Raw genomic sequence first — 21,299 nt, 5'->3', positions numbered from 1 at the left:
TGTTTTCATTTTGGTCATAAAAGAATGTTGGAAAAACCCATGATACATTGTATATGATAAATATAATATGAAACATAAATACTTATAATACTTATACATTGCAATATAAAAACAATTTGTATATGAAAACTTTAAAATAAAAATATAACAAGTAAATGCAAGAAATAATCTATAAAATGTTGCAAAGATAAACAAATATAAATTGAAGACATGATAAGTAATGTAAATAAATGGATGAAAAAGTCAAATATATCATCTTGTGTAAACTTATTTCTTTTCAAAGCTAAATAAAAGGAAAAAGGTACACCATAAAAATCACATTCCAGTGAAGATCTTCAAAAATGCATAAACATTTAAAGAAATTTGTTTAAATACCTACAATAAGTTTTTAACCAGTAAATTTATTTAAAAAAATATTTAACTGATTAACAAGAGTGCACACGCTGAAATGTCTCGCCTTCTATACTAATCATTGATATTATGTTGATAGTCCTAAGTATAAAGCTAAGCTTTATTACAACTGTCACATAAACTTAACGATAACTAAACAAAGACCAATGAACCTTGAAAAAAGGTCCAGGTCAGATGAACCATGCCAGGCAGACAGGTACAGCTAACAATGCTTCTATACAACATATATAGTTGACACATTACTTATAGTTTAAGAAAAATAGACCAAAACACAAAAACTTAACACTGTGCAATGAACCGTGAAAATGAGGTCACGGTTAAATAAAACCTGCTCTACTGACATAAAGATCATAAAATATTTCCATACACCAAATATAGTTGACCTATGGAATATAGCATTAGATAAAAAGACCAAAACTCAAAAACTTAACTTTGACCACTGAACCATGAAAATGAGGTCAAGGTCACATGACATCTGCCCGCTAGACATGTACACTTAACAATCATTCCATACAACAAATATAGTAGACCTATTGCATATGGTATGAGAAAAACAGACCAAAACACAAAAATTTAACTATAACCACTGAACCATGAAAATGAGGTCAAGGTCAGATGACACCTGCCAGTTGGACATGTACACCTTACAGTCCTTCCATACACCGAATATACTAGCCCTATTGCTTATAGTATCTGAGATATGGACTTGACCACCAAAACTTAACCTTGTTCACTGATCCATGAAATGAGGTCGAGGTCAAGTGAAAACTGTCTGACAAACACGAGGACCTTGCAAGGTACGCACATATCAAATATAGTTATCCTATTACTTATAATAAGAGAGAATTCAACATTACAAAAAATTTGAACTTTTTTTTCAAGTGGTCACTGAACCATGAAAATGAGGTCAAGGACATTGGACATGTGACTGACGGAAACTTTGTAACATGAAGCATCTATATACAAAGTATGAAGCATCCAGGTCTTCCACCTTCTAAAATATAAAGCTTTTAAGAAGTGAGCTAACACCGCCGCCGTAGCCGCCGTAGCCGCCGCCGCCGCCGGATCACTATCCCTATGTCGAGCTTTCTGCAACAAAAGTTGCAGGCTCGACAAAAATTGTGTCTGTATCTATTTCAACATCAGGTTGTTGTTTTTCTTGTTTAAATTGTTTCAGACTTGGTCATGTTAGGGCATTTCATAGCATACTGTAAGGTATGGGTTTCACTCATTGTTAAAGGTGGAGACAAGTTTGACATTCTCATGACAATTTATATCTGTTTCAATTTTCTTCTCAAGAAAAGCAAAAAATAAACTGCTCTAAAATAGTTGGTTAACAGATTATTGTAATTTTTGGTTTGGTTTTTAAAAAGCTAATTTCATGGATATAGATATTATTTAGGAAATAAAATCCCCAATGAAAAATGCAAAATTGGCTTTAAGGAAGGAACATTTCTTTCTCAAAATTCACAAAAAAACATTCCATCATATCAATTCCAAGGCAAAACCGAAAAAATTTGAACCTCCACCTTTCTTAAAAATGTTGTGATAGTATGTTTTTCATCACAAATACCAGTTATTAAATGTAGAAATAGAATAGAGTTAAAAGTATTGCACATTGATATAAATGCTAAACTACTGAAAATATAATCTTAAATACCATGTTTCCCACTCTGTATATAAGCCTTATGTCATCTCCGTTGTCATCAATGGAAAATGACACTTAGCAATAAGTCCATATTAGTCTCATTTGCAAAGGATTACTTTTAATACATTTTAATACAGAATCTCAATGGATTTATGAGCATAATTACATAAAATACATAATTTGATGAAAGATATTATATAAATAACTCTCAAAGTAATATTCTATCACAGCTTAGCACTTTGATGTATTTAAACCAATGATATAAAAGTATTCAAAAGGAAAATACAGTGGTACAACTAAATATGTTTTTAAGATGAAATAACATTAAAAAGGAATAAAGCATGATCTTCCTTGTCCGTTATAATTTCAACTTAAGAAAAAAATCATTTTGAACATGCAATTTGAAAAAAAAATATGCAATTGATTTTATTTTTTATCTAAGAATACATATATATATAAGATTTAGTTTGAGTGCCAATGAGACAACTTTTTTTTCATCTTTGAAGCATAGACTATTTTAAATAATAAAATGGTATGATTTTTTTTTGGGTCAGTCGAACAAAAAATGTGGAAATAAATAAAAAAGTAAAAAATTTGAAGAAAAAAAATGGGGAAAAAACACTATTTCATTTTGTTCAAAACTATCATATGATATGATATGAGTGTCCTTGTAAAAATAATATCACAGATAAAATCATTAAATATACTCCATCATAATCCTTGTAATGTCTCTCAATAGATTATTCACCAACAATTTCTAATAATATCTTCTTGTAATCACCACTACATTCTGATTCTATTGATGATCTCAATGTCTTTCCACTCACTTCTTTATATTTCACTTTAATCTCTGCTAAATCAATCTAGAAAGAGAGGAACATGTATGTCATTAGAAGAACAGAAACTCCATTTAACAAAATATGAATATACAAAAAAAGTAAACGCAAAACATATTTGAAGACTTCAAATAATGGAATGATTTTTGGAAATGAATGCACACAGTGTTTATATATCTCAACTTGTATGATTCGCTCGTGTATGTAACAATGTTTTAGATTTTAACGAGAGAAATTTATGTATTACTGAAAAATTATTACACCAGGGTTTTCGATATCACAAACTAGTCAAAACATTTACTAATTTTATCATTGGTATAAGGACATCATTCATAAATATAGCTCAACATGCAGACTTCTAATACGTTCAGGTATTTCACATCCATTTTTTTATGGAAATATTCTTTATAAAGCACAAAGGTGTCACTATTTACCTCAGAAACTTACAAAACCTTTGAATAGACTTATTAAGAAAGGATACAATTACGATACTGTTAAAGATTAAAGATTGCATATTTTGGCGTTAATATTGATTCACTTATAGGGTCTTTGCATCGGAACAAAACACATTTATTCAAATACCAGTTGTTGGCATGACACGGGTTATGTTCTTCTCATATATGTTATAATGGTATGATACTAAACCCCTAATGGGAAGGATTGTGCCTGATGTTCATATGATGAAATCATAATCTTTCAGTCAGTTTAATTGAAGTCTGGAGCTGGCATGTCAGTTAACTGCTAGTAGTCTGTTGTTATTTATGTATTATTGTCATTTTGTTTATTTTCTTTGGTTACATCTTCTGACATCAGACTCTGACTTCTCTTGAACTGAATTTTAATGTGCGTATTGTTATGCGTTTACTTTTCTACAGAGGTATAGGGGGAGGGTTCAGATCTCATAAACATGTTTAACCCCGCCACATTTTTGCGCCTGTCCCAAGTCAGGAGCCTCTGGCCTTTGTTAGTCTTGTATTATTTTAATTTTAGTTTCTTGTGTACAATTTGGAAATTAGTATGGCATTCATTATCACTGAACTAGTATATATTTGTTTAGGGGCCAGCTGAAGGACGCCTCCGGGTGCGGGAATTTCTCGCTACATTGAAGACCTGTTGGTGACCGTCTCCTGTTGTTTTTTTCTATGGTCGGGTTGTTGTCTCTTTGGCACATTCCCCATTTCCATTCTCAATTTTACACTTGTATATTGCAGGTCTATATAGATTAGACCGTTGAATTTTTCTGTTTCAATGGTTTAAACTAGTCATTATATGGGCCCTTCATAGCTTGCTGTTCTGTGTGAGCCAAGGCACTTTGCTGAAGGCTGTTCTTTGACCTATGATGATTTACTTTTTACCAATTGTGACTTGGATGGAGAGTTGTCTTATTGGCACTCATACCACATTTCTTATTTTGTTATCAAAATCACCAGGTATAGAATTTATTCAGTGCGGGTATAAAAAAGGGCCTACTTTCATACTTGATGTCCAAACCCTTATAGACCTATATGAAACTCAACCTTACCTTTAAAGTACAAGAAGGCCAATGATAGAACTTTCTTTCTGTTCACACATAATTAAAGATTAAATACGAAGTTTATCCTGCATACACTTACCTCAGATCTTGATACAACAATCCTGATTAACATGCTGTCATTTGTACCAAGACCACTGAAGGCTCTACTCAGTCTATCAGCATAAAATCCTACTGGGTCTTCTACAACAGTTACTGAAAAACAAAATATAAATCTACTTATTAATATTTTCTATTAACCTTTAATGAATTTTCTAAAGCTGAAATTAAAATCAAAATTGATGATGAAAAAAAATTGGCTGCACTCAAGCTTAAACATATATATAACTTGAGAGATGGCACTGTCCATTAAATTGTTTAATCCACAACTTGCTCTAGATGTCCTACTTCTATCAAATAATCATTGTGCTTGACTAGGATTGTCATTTTTTCCTATGGAAGCTTGAGTTTTCTCTGGGCTTCCTCCACCAATAAAAACTGTTCGCCACGAAATAGTCCAAAAACAGTGCTTAAAAGTTGCATAAAACACCAAAATTCAAATCAAATCTTCCATTTTGCTTATATCACATCATGCATGTGTTGTGAAGAAAACAGCAAAATACTGAGAATGAAATCATTTTAAAATCACTGGGGAGGGTTAAATGCTATAAAGTTAAAACATAAGTATGTCTTTCCTGCTATGCTTTGGAAATGTTAAATAGGATAAAAGCAGAGATTAAACTAAGTCCTCAGGAATTTTTTTAGAAATAAAAGCCTACTTAGATTCATAGCGCGACTTAATACATAAAACATGACTGTGACAATGGATTAAATTCCACAGGGTGCACTATTATACAACTGCTCAGACAAAAAACATTGACACACATTATACATGAACTTTCTCTGTTTGAAGCATTTTTTCTAGATAAATTTTTGCATAACACACAAAGAAGACCAAAGATGTATAAATACATAAGCATGCCCCAGGAAGCAGTATAATAAAACAAGAATGTCCATATTGACCATAGTACACAGATGCCCCATCTGCACTATCATTTTCTATATTTAGTGGACCGTAAAATTGGGTTAAAAACTCTAATTTGGCATTAAAATTAGAAAGATCATATCAAAGGGAGCATGTGTATTAAGTTTCAAGTTGATTGGACTTCAACTTAATCAAAAACTACCTCAACCAAAAACTTGAATCTGAAGCGGGAGAGACAGACAGACGGACGAATCTCCTGAAAGAATATCAAAATTTGTCTGACAGTCTTAATTTTTGATATGTACAATTTGAAAATTTATCAGCAGAGAATGTAAAAAATCCTAACCAATCCTGAAGAGCAGACTACAGGGAAATAATGTCCTTCGAAAGTAATAGACAATTAGATATCACATTTCGTATAATGTGTCTTGTAAATCAAAACATAGCTGCAATTGAAGAAACACTTTAATCTTTTCGAACTTTTATTTCTCAATATTCTTGACATAAATGTTTCCTCAACCACAATTTATCATAGTCTGAAAGTGACATTAATTTGTATTACAGAAATAAAACTATGAGAAAGATTAATAAACGAAAGCTAAAACATGTGAATGTCTAATAAACTCTTCATAAACCTTGATATTATATTATTTGTATAGAATAACAGGTAATATAAAATCTTTATATTTTAATGAACTAACAGGAATTAATCCAAATCCCAGAAGGTAATCAAATGCATATTAAAGCGTGCACTACAAATCTTTCCTATTTCTGGTCTAGTCAATTTTCACAAACAAGAATGCACATGTTTATGTTCTAAGCATTTAATTCAAAGTATTGCGAAACAGAAAGTAGGGGTCTTACAAATCTGAAAGCACTAGCACGTAAGAACTTCTAGTCCAGTCAAGCTAAGGTTTAACCTAAAACTAATTGCAACAGAAAATGTTTTAGTTCTAATCTATAGCATTAAAATACACAGAAAAAAGTCCCATAAAATCTAACTTGAGGATTACTCAAAATGGGCAATTTTGATTTCCTATGGAAACTAACACTGGAAGGGAAGATAACTCCGCAAAAATGAGTCTTTTTTTTTTTTTTATCAGTTTTTGGTTTTAAAATTTTCTTAAAAATTCATGTAAAGCATGATCCTTTAATGGGGTTAAAAGTTTGTATTTGACAATATTGTATCATCTTCCCCTCATGAAATGTAAAAAAAAACAAAGCGTTATGGGAATATATTTTTTTTTGCCCATTTTTCATTTAAGAAATTGCAAATTTGTGGCTTTGTGTGACCATTTTGAAAAAATAATGTGAAAATTTGGTATTGTTTATATCTGGAAATTATATTTGTTCAGCATCTACCTTGTTTTACGAAATTTTAAATTACAAAAAAAACGAATATATATATAATTATTTTTTATTAAATTTGAGATATTTTACCTTGAAATGTTGAAAAATTTAATAAATGGTCAACTAACGAATTACGAAATCTAGGTAGAAGCAGTCAAGCTTGATAAAAGATATGAAAACAGATTTAGAGGCCTGGACTTAGTTGGGTGTGTCTATTTTTCTGTGTTGATCTTTGCATTATGTATTCGGGTTTTGTTTTCTGTAATTAGTTAATACTTCAGTTTCATTATGTATATCTTTTATATTCATATGATAAAATTTACTGTTTGCATAGCATAAATTGTTCTAAATAATAAGGATGTTTTTATCCCAAGCATTAAAAAAACATAGCCTTATTTGACACAACCTTTTTCAACTTTTGATCTTCAGTGCTGTACAACTTTGTACTTTTTCTCACTTTCGATCTTTTATATCTGGGCGTTACTGGTGAGTCTTGTGTGGACGAGGCGCGTTTTTGGTATATTGAATTTTAAACCTGATGCCTTTTGTTATCTATTAATCATGTGTTTCTTTGTCTAATATGTTCTTCATTTATTTGTATTGTAGTCCTGTAATATTATGTTGTCATTTCAATGTTATATTTAACATTGCCATTAAAGTGTGAGGTTTGGCATGCCACAAAACCAGGTTCAACCCACCATTTTTATCTTTTAAAAATGTCCTGTACCAAGTCAGGAAAATGGCCATTGTTATATTATGTTCATTTCTGTGATTGTAACATTTTAACGTTGTGTTTCCGTTGTGTCGTTTGTTTTCTCTTATATTTGAGTGTGAATTCACATTACTATAAGACGTGTCACGGTACTTTTCTATCCATGTATTTGGTTTTGATGTTATATTTGTTATTCTCATCGGATTTTGTATAATGTTTAGTCCGTTTCTGTGTATGTTTCATTTTATTGTTGTGTCGTTGTTCTCCTCTTATATTTAATGTGTTTCCCTCAGTTTTTGTTTGTTACCCCAATTTTGTTTTTTGTCCATAGATTTACGAGTTTTGAACAGTGGTATACTACTGTTGCCTTTATTTAGAGTAGTTTGTTATACTTTAAAGACAGTTAAAATATCAAGAATTCTAACATGACGTCCTTCAAACGCTTTGAGTACACACCCGTGGTAAAATATGAATATATTGCCAGTGCTGTTCCGATTGTACTCCCAAGTCGTCATATGCTTTTTTATGAATGAGATACCCGACGTCATAGAACAATGACGTTAGAATGTAAGCATTTTACGGGAAAATACACGCTTGTGAATCCGAAAATCATCACAAGGAAACATACACAAATGATGCTAAAATGTGGCAAAAGCCCTTTATTGTACATCATATAAGACATATAAATAAATTATCATTCAAATTCATCCAAAACTGTCTAAATACATTATTTTAAATAGTTTAAGCATGTCACTAATGCAGTTTGCTCCGTTCTTTTACGCTAGTTTATTAGTGCGTTTATTTATGGGAACGGCAAATATTTGCCTTCGATCCAAAAGAATTGCCGTATGTGTCCTATCAGAATCGAAATAATTCATTGGGGCTTGAATATATCTAGATTTTACCACGGGTTGTCCCTTTATGCCGATATTTTACCCCTCGCTATCGCTCAGGGGTAAAATATTTGTCATAAAGGGCCAACCCGTGGTAAAATCACGATATATTCAAGCCCCCATGAATTATTTCTTAATCAATACATTCTGCTGAAAAGAAGCGGTAAAGTTATAATTTTGTATCAATTTTTATTGATATTTCTGCCTTTTTTGGAGAGTTATCTCCCATTTAAATGCAAATCTCCTTTGGAATTTTAAAGTTGTTTTTTTTAGATTTCCTCAAGTTATATTTTGTTGGACTTTTTTCTGTGAATATTTGGGATATAATGCTAAAGATTAAAACTTAAAAGTCTTCTGTTGCAACTACTTTAAGGTTAGGGTCCAATTTCTGCTAGATCTACTGGACTATTCCTTTCATAATAAAATATTCAAAGTATCCTCAAACAGGAAGAAGATGTCTGAGAGGTTCAAAAGTGCTCATAAAGAACAACAGCTGTTAACCAAACATATATTCATTATGTGCAGTGTCTACAGTAGTACAAGCGATGAAAGTGTGATGAGGAATTTTATGTTCCTTCAACATGTATAAAACTTTAAGGATAAACAAACACGAAATAGATCACTAATACATCACGATAGTCTTACATAAATAATACTCAGATTGAGTCAATGTTGTGCATGAAAGATACCATGGGGGCAATAGCCTCCTACTGCATAGGGACTATATTTAACGAACTCAAGCAACGATGGAAAAACCCTTGTCCTAAATAAATACTGTTTATGTCAATTCTAAGTATTAAGAAACCTTTCAATCATTTTTCAAAAGCTTAATTGTCATTATAGTGACTTTCATCAGCTTGCTTCTAATTAATTTGAAACTGATGACAAAGAAGATTTTATGCTATATGAGATTTTTTAAGCTACTTTAAAACTATTTTTAAAAAGATTTATATTAGTTGTCATATGTGATAGAGTTGACATGAATAGATTTATTTGAGTCTCTCTCTCTTTCAAGATATAATGAACATATCAGTTTTAATTCTTTATAAGTATTAACACAGATCTATTTTCTTATTCTTTAATACATTTATGTAATAATTCTTGATATGTTTCCATTCTTTAGATTTTAAACTTCAAAAAAATCTTCATCAGGAACGCTCATAGTCCAATATTTGAAAGCCAAAGATCCAAAAAGAATCAAAACAATTAAAGCGCTATATGACCAGAAATAACCTAACAAAATCGCCAAATCCATCAAAGGCCAATTTGCTTGAGAGAGAATGAAACCTTAATAACTTAATTTTTTTAATTTATCAACTAACAATTTAAGAAAGGATTGTTATAAATCATGTCAGTACCAAAGTTTCGAATACTGAGCTGATGATACTCTCAGGGACTGATCATCATAAGTCCTACAGCAGTGGTATTGACCCAGTGATGTAAATATGAAAACAACACATTATATCAATTTTATGCATTCAAAGCGCTTTTATGGATTTGCCTTCCGGAGTTATCATGCCAAGCTAAATAATTGAAAGCCAAGGATTCATAAGAACCGAAACAACTGAAGACCAAAAATATCTTAAAAGAATAGCTGAATCCATCTAAGGCCTACTTAGACTGAAAGACTTGAAACTTAAGTTAGAAAGGTAAGTGGGATAGAACTGGTTTGAGGGTTTGAATTAAAACTAAGATATTAACATATCTTGCCAAATACTGACTATCTTTGACCTTTGAAATTGCTATAAAAATGATAGCCTTGGGTCTACTCAATATTGAACTGTTTTAAGTATCCAGACATAACAATATTATACCATATGAATTTTATCAAATATTTCATCACTTAATGTCCTTCAATATTTGCACATAGCTAGTGAATGTAAATATTAGAAACATTAACTTCCTCACAATGAAAATTTATATTTTCTGCATTGATTAAAAGCATGTTTATACATAGACAAACTGTAAAATATAACATCCATAATATAGATTCCTTAGGGATGACATCAAAAGTTCAATGAAGGATAAAAAACTTAATTCACATAGTTTTTTCACTGACCCCCACACCCCCCCCTTTTAACTTAATTTAGGAAAAATTGATTGACCAATAGGGATATATGTAAAATCGATTTTAGATTAACAAAACTTGCAGCAATGTCGACCCCCCCCCACCCCCAAACTATTTGATTTAAGTTTTTTATCCTACATCGATCTTTTGATGTCGTCCCTTAAGAGACATATTTATTATAAAAAACATATTAACTTTATCCGTATTCCATTACAATCGGTCTATTAGATCTTAGTTCTTTGAAGGTCAAAAATGTTACTTTAAAATCAAAACTACTTAGATAAATAGCATGGTTTAGGAAACTACTTCATATTAAACATGTTAAACCAACATGAGCAATTTTGCTTTTAAAACAAATTCCTGAACAGAATTAAAACTAAAAGACTAGTTGCTGCCATTCTGCCATAAATTGTAATAAAAAATGCAAAATATCTTCCCCTATCAGACATGCAGGTCTATTTCATCTATTTGTAACAAATGTGAATTTTTTTTTTCTTTTTAAAAAGACATAGAAAGTCTATAAACCAAGCTTGTATTGGGCTCATTCATTTGTTGCCAACGTCATTTGCTCTCTTGTGGAAAGTTGTCTCATTGTCAATCATACCACATTGTCTCACTTTTATAAGAAAAACAAACTATGAATGATCGTTGTATGATAATTATGTCACTGATGCTACATCTATATCTTAAACTTACGTGTAATCTAAACTTACTATAAACCAACTCATTTTCTGGGATTTTTTACTTTCACGTTGAGGGAGATCTTTCCGGCTGACCTTTTGGCGATCATTTTTATGCTGTTTAACATTTAACAGTGTTAATGTGTTTATATAAGAAAAGATGCAATCAGACATATTTGCTGAATTTTTTATTCAATAAAATGTAACACTTACGTAAATAATCCTTTGTTAAAATTAGTTGGTTTACGTACAGTATTGCATGAGTTTAAGTACACTTGCACTTTTCTTTTTCTTCTGTTGATTATATGCAGCTCAAGAATGCACATTTAGATATTTTTTTCCCTTTTATAGAGTGATCTGTCTAGAAAGAACCTGCCTTAAATGGAAACCTGCCTAGAGGAAACACTTGTACGAAAACCTTAACATTGATATTCTGCATTCACATAACCTGTGTAAACCAAAACACATGTAGAATTAGTCCTGAAGGGTTCATTTTAGACAGTTTTCACCATATATAAATTAACAGCCAAGGAGTTAAATTTCTTTGCAGATTGTGTATTTCGCCACTTATGTATTTAGCTGTAATCAATGGCTATTTATTTAAAACAAAATGGGCATTTTTTTATAACAGTGTATTAAAAAATATTTTTGACCCCATCTACATTCTTCTCCTTTGTCCATAAATAATTAATAAATTGTACATACCAAGTCCTATGTAAGCATCTTCTGCATCCCCAGACATAGAATTAGCTATTCCTTGGTAAATATCATGTCCCATTAACTGGAAATAAAGATATTATTATGAAAGTCTCATATAATAAAAGATCATGCACCTTTTCTGACTATTAGATCTTCCTTAATACATAGCAGCCATGAAGCACCTCATTTGTTTTTACCTAACATTAATTTTTAAAGGTTTTTTTTTTTATTACTTATGGTATACTATATTATGATCTCTGAACAAGAAGAAGGCCTGAAACATCAGTCTTTTCATTTTATAACAATGATCAAGCACACTAAAAAATATGATATAAGTTTGAATATAAGAATTAAGCTCTAATGATCTTATATTAATGCCCTTGACTTTTTAAATGAATTGGTGTGTTCTGTTACCATGGTTGTGCATGGTTCAAGAATCTGAAAATGCTATGCTTTTACTTTTTGTTTTTGAGAACTTTCTGGATCCTCTGGTTTTGTCTGATGAATACACACCTTCAAAAAATTGAAGGCTAAAACTTCATTGGCTGATGAAGTATAAAATTACCGTTACAGAAGAATAAAACAAGTGTTGTCAGATCCTCATAAGCAAAGCTTGTACACTGTATCTGTATTGCAATAAGATTGTGCAGCAAGATTATATGTTACTGCAATAATAGATCGCACAATTAATTTGTTAATCTTAATTCTTTCAAAAAAATATATCATTAGAGGCATCAATTTCTTAGGTTTCAATTTACCAGAAGCCAATTTGCACTTGCTACCTTTAAAAACAAGTGTTGTAATTTATAATTGTCAGTCAAATTGCTTTTATCATACTAGTAAGTTATATGAATACAATTTCCTTGCAGATATCTATTTTCATAGTTGAATGAGTTCTTTTTCTGAAGGAGACAACTATTTCAATTACAGCAAATATTCTCAAGAGAAAAAAATGTCAAAAGGTGAGCTATTGTTGAAATTGGTGAAATGTAATCTACACAAAACAGTGAACACAAGGAAATAAATGTTTACTGAGGAATGGCAGATTGAATTATAAGAATCAATGGCATGTCCTTGCCCCTGATAATCTAACTAATATCACTAAAGGGGGTCTCATTGGGGGGGGGGATAATTATCGTGGATCCCGCTTACTGTTTTGTCAGATTCTCGTATCCTGCTTACACTATGTACGTAAGCAATTCTCATTATTTTGTAATTTCCCGTGTCACGCTTACAAAAAATCTGCAATCCTGCATCACGCTTAGACTCATATGAGACCCACACTAAAGAAATGCAAAGTTGTTTAGATTAATTAAATGAAGACAAAAACAAGAACAGCTTCAGCCATTCAATTACAATTAATTTCACATTAGAAGCTAATAAAGTGCTGATTTTTATGTGGGCTTCCAAGATCAATATTCTTGACAATTGTAGAACCAACATTTGACATAAACATTACAGTGATTTATACAATATTGAAACTATATAACCAATTAAAGAAATGTCACCTCTAAAGGGTTTCATTAAAGCCTCTGAATTCCTGAAATTCTTTAGGATAATTTGTTGAATAATAGAATAGTTTGAGCACTTAACTTTTATCAATATTCAGTACAGATTTCCATAATAAGATTTAAGTACTTCATTTTAGGCTGTCAGAATTTAAATTTTCAATATACTTTATAACAGTTGGTTATTAAAACATTTAAGAGGAAGACTCAATTCTGACTCAACTGTTAAAAAGCAAAATGTTATAATCAACTTATGGTAACCTGAAAAAGAGTGTCTATATTTTTAAGCTTTGAAAATTTCAAATAGTTTTCTTATTCAGACACCATTACATCTAATAAATGTTACATTTAAAAAATTGTAGTACTTGGTACAGGCACAAAATGTTGTGGGATGGAACAAGTTTTATGTGTACACATTACCTCCCCTTTAGCCTTGTAAATACCACATGTAAAAGTACATTACAAAACAAAACACTACACTGGTAGTCCAGCCACCAACAGGACTCTAAGCTCAAACTTAACAAACACTGAAAGAAATCAGCAGTATTTGTGAAAGGTTAATAAGTGATATCAATCTGATCATCAGCAGATAGAACCACTTTTACACATTTTTTGTGCAGGTCTAAGACATTTTGATATTAAGTCAGTTAATTGAGAAATACTATTTTTTTTCATTATCGAACTTATGGCAAATTATGCTGGAGTCTTGTCAAATACTGTCCAATCAAATATATGTTGCACACCTATCCTTTCTTCAGAAACCATGATTTTTAATAGAAAAAAACCCAAACTAGTTCAATTGCTATTTACTTCTCTTATGTGAGTAATAGTTGTCAAGAACCCTATTTATTCATCATTTATATGAAACAATTTCTAATTTTGGTAGAACAAACCTTACAATTTCCTTAACGGAATTACCTTTGAAAAGTTTTAAATTGCTTTTCAAAAGATTATACATTACAGAGGAAACCATACATACATTAACCAATTTCTTTCAAGTGGTAAATTACATTTTAATTTACATAGAAGTGTTATCATTTATCAGCAAAAAAGTTCAGGTTTTGGTAATTAAACCAGAAAAAGACAAGATAGGACTGCAATTCATATTGCCATACAAATGCATTGATAGGTTATCAAATTGATGACATTAAAACAGAAACAATTAAGATTTCATTCCACACCCATAACTATAAACATTTTCTGAAAGTGTCACTGCATTTGGAAAATTTGCGTAAAATGATGCTATTCCTATTTTATCAAAACTAATTGCTCTTATTAGAACAAGAGAAAAGATAAAATAGTTTTTATTACTTTGGATTCATTATTTTTCGTTGCATACCAATTTTCGTTGATTTCATGGGTACAACCATACAAGTGAAACACAAATTTTCCATAGAATCAATTCATGAAAGTTGGTACCCACGAAAATACATGAATCCACAATACTTAATATGTGTTAATAAGATATATTCGTCTCCAATCTTCTTGTTGATGCCACTCAGATATGAGAATACTACATCTTATATTTAATGAAGATATATTTAAAATTTTGTCAGCTGTAAAATCAAATATCTCAGATTAAAGACACGCTTAAAAAAAATTGCTAAAGTCAACTGAATCGTGATGATAATACTGATTCCTGTACCTTAATTTTTTAAAGATAGATCTTGATGAATTTCATATCAAACTGAATAATTGCAACCACAATAAAAGAATACTGTGGATTCATTATTATTCTTTGGATACCAATTTTCGTGGATTTTGTGGATACAGACAGGTAAATCAAAAATTAAATTTCAATGAATGATAAATTTTCTATAGGCATGTATGCAGACCTTAGTAAATCCATGAAATTATCCACAAAGATGTAAGTTTCCTTAATCCACGAAAATAAATAAATCCAGAGTAGATCTTGATGAAACTGATTAATTGCAACCAAAATAAAATAATACATAAATGGTTTATGTTGTGGGAGTATCTAAGGGTTCCTCTGTGAAACTCTCAAAGCTTAGAAAAATCAAAAATAGAAAACATTTTATACAAAGACTGACCTTTTAAATTCAAATTGTCATCAACTTATATGTTTCTGGCATGATAAAAGATTATTAATATCATATTTCAAATTCCTTGCACATGAGACAAAAAAAAAATGTCTTTATCAACAGAAAATAAATGTCACTCCTTTATGAAATAACACCTTTACAGTATAGTAAAAAAAAATATTTTAATATAGAATAGTTATTCATTACTTTTTTGTAAAGGAATACAAAATGGAATAATGATCTTTGAGGGGCGTAAAAAGGGGGTATCTGCACAGCACGGAAGAACGTGAAAAAAAAATGCCATTTCATGATGAACCAACAATTAAAAATATCTTGCACGTTGATCTTTTTACCGATTTCACAGTGAATAACGAACCTTTTTCATGGCTGCACGTGAAATAAAAATGGCAAAACAAGTTGCACAAAAATAACCCTTTACACCCTCATCTCTGGTCATGCACTTATTGCATCCAAAAAAGTGATTTAGATATACAATGTATATATAAATAAGATGTGGTATGATTGCCAATGAGACAACACTCCACCAGAGACAAAATGACATAGAAGTTTACAACTATGGTCATGGTATGGCCTTCAACAATGAGTAAAACCCATACTGCATAGTCAGCTATTAAAGACTAGTCTATTAAGAAAAAAAGGCCTTACATATCTTACAATAAAAAAAAAAATTCTCAACACTTTCCCTGTATATAATTTTAAACAAATAATGACAAATGTTTTTCATGAATTGAAACTCTCCACCAGAGACCAAATGACTTAAAAGTTTACAACAAGGTTCTGTATGTCCTTCAACAATGTGCAAAACCCATTCCACATAGTCGGCTATTACAGACTCTTCTATTGAAGGCCTTACATATCTTACAATAAAGAGATTTCTCAACACTTTCTCTAGATACAATTTTAAACAAATAATGACAAAATGTTTTTCACAGTTGCAGAAAATTTATTGACTGTACATTATCTATTTGACAGCATCCCTGGAAATGTTATTTCAATTCTTGACGAAAAAAAACCCACATGATGTCATAACTAAGATTATTTCACTGGTAAAATCACAAAACCAATTATTTTCATGTCACTTATTTTTCGTGACAAAACTATCTCTCGTATCTAGTATCTTGTTATATGGATCTATTGTTTGTAATAATTGTACAATTTAAAGCAGCCAACCGACAAGACAAGCTTCATTATATACCAGATCTGATGTTAGATATCATGATGAGAGAAATATAATCCTGTCAATTAGAATATTTTAAACAGACTATGATCAATATTGTGTGTGGTATATCAGACTTTTGTAATTTCATAAACTGAAATGAAATTTATAAAAAATGTATGACATTTACTCTCATACATCAAGTATATTGTACACAGAAAAATTGGAGACGGAAGAATTGTGTAGTGTATAGAAAGGAAAATTTACAGACATCATGAATCATTTAAATATTGCCAGTTCTGAAGCACTGCTATCGAGTGAATGCTACATTTGAGGACTGATTATCAATCTAGAAAAAGGAGTACTAACCAAGTGGTATCTTAAACATATGTATAATACTGCTTTCTTTGGCAACAACATTTGTGTCCATGAATAATTAAAGTAATTTGAGTAATATGTCACTGCTTTCAATCAAAATTAAACAAACTGTGAAATAAGGATCAAAACAGTTCACTTAATACAGAAAATATGTACTAGGTTTCAAGTTTATGTAATTGCACATTACCACAAACAGTATCTAAAAGCAAAGCATAAATTTACCTTAAAAAATAGATTTTTACAGAAACACAGGCTGGAAAGATACAGAGCAGAAAAAATAATGAACCTCATATATTATAGGCTTTAAAAATACAGTTAAGTTCTGATATATCTATAATGTGATATTGAATATTACAATTTACAAGATGTAATGCCTTAGATTATTGTCAACAATGTATAGAATGTGTTAAACTATTGTCAGGGTTATGCAAATTCAGTGTACAAAAAAAAACAAACACTTGACAAACCCAAAGCAAAAACCATTTACCATTTTCCATTTCTTGGACTGTTATAGGTTGCACTTTGTAAATACAGCTGTTTCTCAAAACACGCCTCTTTTGGGGAGTAATTGAATATTCATAGAAAAATAATTTTGTTTACATACTGGTTCCCAGTTATGCTCTCTGTGTTCCATATCGCAGAGACAGAAATTGGGAATGTTACCAGTAAATAAACACGTGCATATTGTTTACATTGAAATCTGTGGTAACCTTTCATTCGAGGTAGGGGTAGTTAAGAAAATTAGTGTAAGTTTAAACTCTGAGAAGTTCAGGGCATATAAACGTTGAAAATATGCCGCACAGCCCTATATTTTGACCTTTGAAAAAAATTGTGGTGCATATGAACTTTCAATTCTAGGATAAGATTTTTTTCAAAACTTCATAGTAAAAGTGGTCCAGTTTTAGCCGTAAAAGGAGTTCCTATGGGAAATTGCATTGTCAATATTTACAGAAATGCAACCTATAGCTGACTAAGCAGTATAGTTGTTTTAAAAAACTTTTACATCATTTGGTCTATGGTGATCATACCTTATCTTCTTATCTATAGAAACAAATACCACAGACAAAGACTGTTTAGAATATAGATAAATAGACACAATACCTTTTTGTATTCCTCAAAAGTGGCTTTCAGTTGTGCCTTGTTTCTTTTAGTCATAATTTCTACAAACTCTTTGCTGTTTAAATCTATTTTCTTCTCTTTTCCATTCTGTTCAAAGAAAATAGACACATAATTAAATTTTATCAATGACTAGTCAATTTTTTAAAAATAAATATTCACAAATATCTAAAAATATACATGCTACATCTTACAAATAAAACTAACTACAAAAACTGTGTTTTAGAAGCCAAATAATGATTGCTGTAAACAATCAAGAATTTACAATCAAAACCATATATTTTTAAGCAATTTTTACTGATTTTATTTTTTTGCCTAGTCTAAATTAGACAAAAGATATTATTTCAGACTAAGATGGCTTTATTGCCCTTCAAATGTTGTCCTATAAAGATAAATTTCTAACATTTTTAATTTTTGTCTTTGGACTTATTATCCATACATGTTAATTGGACCAAATTTCATAGATGTAGTTTATCAAAAACTTTGGTAAAATTAAATCCATGGAACATGTTTAACCCCGCCGCATTTTTGCGCCTGTCCCAAGTCAGAAGCCTCTGGCCTTTGTTAGTCTTGTATTATTTTTAATTTTAGTTTCTTGTGTACAATCTGGAGTTTAGTATGGCGTTCATTATCACTGAACTAGTATACATATTTGTTTAGGGGTCAGCTGAAGGACGCCTCCAGGTGCGGGAATTTCTCGCTGCAATGAAGACCTGTTGGTGACCTTCTGCTGTTGTCTTTTCTATGGTCGGGTTGTTGTCTCTTTGACACATTCCCCATAAATTCCATTCTCAATTTTACATAAATTAAATTGGGATATGTTTGACTTTGTAAATAAAAATGAAGAGTCAATGGCAAGTATAATCTTTGAATTTAATTAAAACAGTTTTTATTCTGATACAATCTATCATATGTACAATGTGAAGCTATAAAAACATGAGGTCATACAGATTTTGTAATACATATAAACACCAACTAAACAGACAAGTGATGGCTGAAACTAGATGTGTCAGAACAACACAAATGGCTCCCTTTCCCAATTTCTTAGTCCAAAGCTCATAACTTTTGTCAAGAATCAGTTGAGTGGAACCAAATGTAAACTTAATTTGTAACTCATCAAAGCACACTCACAGTTCAATATGTGAAGGCAAAAGTTACGGTATAACCGACATGGGGAGAAATATATGGCTCCGAACATAAAGTGGCAGGACCATAAAAAAGTTTAATTTGCTGTAATGGATCAAGTTTAGTTTTTTTTAATAAACATCTATACATGAATTAATACATATAAAGGTTCAACATTATGTGAAGGGAGATAATACAGATGACAACTAATAACAATGAACATCACAATCAAGTATTAAAACATATAAAGGAGTACACATTTTTATGAGTTTTAAGGTTTACTGAAACTAATTACCATCATGAAAATCTGAAACAACAAATTTCGAAACGTGAGAACTTTTTCACAGAAACAATCAAAAGTTGAATCAATAATAAAAAAATATATATCAGAAAAGTTTTACACAACTCATGTTACCTACCTCAACCTCAACCTCTTCATCCTATCATGGCAGCATGATTAAAATGTTTAAAAAAATAATCAGCAAGAAATATTTATAACGGAAATTTGCTAAATATGGAATAACTTTTGTAAAATGCTATATCAAGACAAATTAAACTCTTTAATTGAGGAACGAACACAGTACAAATTTTATTTTTGGTGGATGAATAGATCTGATTTTTATACGATAAGTAGTTAACCTTTGCAATAGCTGTGTGAGTTTTCATAAATGTCTCGGTTAATGATATTTTGTATATACTAACAAAATACTTAAAGATGGCATTAACTATCATCCAAATCTCACCATAAAGATTTTTTTCTATCAAATACGCAAATATCAAAAGGTTAATTTGAAATTTATTGAAGAAATAAAAAAAAAAAATGTGTTAAAATCAATTTAAATATTTGCTGATTCAGATACATGAACTCAATTAAACCAAAATGTCAAGATGTCATTTAAAAGAAAACAAGACAAAATAAAATTGCATAATAAAATTTTACTAGAAACTGATGAACTAATTTTTGTAAAATGTTATATTCAAGACAATTAAAACTATTTAATAGAGAGACACAATGAAAATCAGTTCTTAATAGATGCAGAGATATTTGATTTCTAAGCTGAAAGTAGTTTAATCATTGCTTTTACATTATTTCAAAAATGTCTTGTCTAATGATATTTTATATGCACAGATTAAAATAAGATGACATTACTTTTAAAGTATAGATTTTTTGCAATAAGCAAATATTAAACCACTAATTTTTTTGCTGGTACAGTTAGTAGAATGGAAAAATATCAAATTGTCAAGATGTCGAGATTTCATTCAGATACAGTGTAACCTGCCCAATCTGACACATGAGAATTCCAACATCCTGCTTAACCAACACATTTGCATGGTCACAAAATATGCCTTTCTTGCAGAAAAATACTCAGTATTCCCACACCCTGCTTAATCCGACATATTTCTGGTCCCCCAGAGTGTCGGATAACACAGGTTACACTGTATAATATTTTTCGTTTTTTGCCATGTTGTTTTCAGTTTCTTCTAGACTTATAAATATTGATAATCTACTTTTGATATCTTCTACCTCTGTTTTAACCACACAATTGCATTTCTATTTCTACACTTACGCCACTAAGTTTTTTAGCATCTTCCTGTGCCTGTTTCTGATTAACAGAAGTTCCCTGTTCTCTCTCTCCCTTCAGTAGCTCCAACAGGAGAGCAGTGAACCCTCCACTGGTATCACCTATCACATCCTTCTCCAAGTCTTTCTTATAGGCTACAAATAAGTTTATATTGGTTATACATGTAACAGTTTATCAAAAACAACAATATATATCTTCTAACAAGAGTGCACACACTGAAATGCCTTCCCTTCTTTGCTAATCATTGATATTATGTTGATAGTCCTAAATATAAAGCTTTATTACAACTGTCACATAAACTTAATTAACCAAGAAAACTAAACATTGACCAATAAACCATGAAAATGAGGTCAAGGTCAGATGAACCATGCCAGGCAGGCATGTACAGCTATCAATTCTTCCATACAACAAATATAGTTTACCTATTGCTTATAGTTTAAGAAAAACAGACCAAAACACAAAAACTTAACACTGAGCAATGAACCGTGAAAATGAGGTCAAGGTCAAATAAAATCTGTGTGACTTACAAATAGATCATAAAATATTTCTATACACCAAATATAGTTGACCTATTGCAA

At 30.7% G+C, this 21,299-nt stretch overlaps 1 protein-coding gene across 20 annotated transcripts in view; it reads right to left on the bottom strand.

Moving 5' to 3' along the window:
* Nucleotides 1-1,697: 1,697 nt before the first annotated feature.
* Nucleotides 1,698-21,299, bottom strand: part of LOC139514293 (annexin A6-like) — a 66,963-nt gene continuing 47,361 nt past the window's right edge. For 17 of the 20 annotated variants that reach the window (XM_071303318.1, XM_071303328.1, XM_071303330.1 and 14 more), the window contains 6 exons: nucleotides 20,707-20,855; nucleotides 19,558-19,578; nucleotides 17,999-18,103; nucleotides 11,799-11,874; nucleotides 4,509-4,621; nucleotides 2,676-2,922 (listed from right to left, as the gene is read on the bottom strand). In XM_071303318.1, coding sequence (XP_071159419.1) covers nucleotides 2,800-2,922; nucleotides 4,509-4,621; nucleotides 11,799-11,874; nucleotides 17,999-18,103; nucleotides 19,558-19,578; nucleotides 20,707-20,855 — 587 coding nt within the window. In that variant the 3' untranslated portion in view covers nucleotides 2,676-2,799. Of the gene's footprint in view, nucleotides 2,923-4,508; nucleotides 4,622-11,798; nucleotides 11,875-17,998; nucleotides 18,104-19,557; nucleotides 19,579-20,706; nucleotides 20,856-21,299 lie in introns of all 20 variants that reach the window. The other 3 variants (XM_071303332.1, XM_071303320.1, XM_071303316.1) reach the window with 1 other exon arrangement.

This window comes from Mytilus edulis, chromosome 3 (genome assembly GCF_963676685.1).
Source record: "Mytilus edulis chromosome 3, xbMytEdul2.2, whole genome shotgun sequence".
Lineage (NCBI taxonomy): Eukaryota > Metazoa > Mollusca > Bivalvia > Mytilida > Mytilidae > Mytilus > Mytilus edulis.
This window is presented reverse-complemented; position numbering and strand designations above follow the sequence as displayed.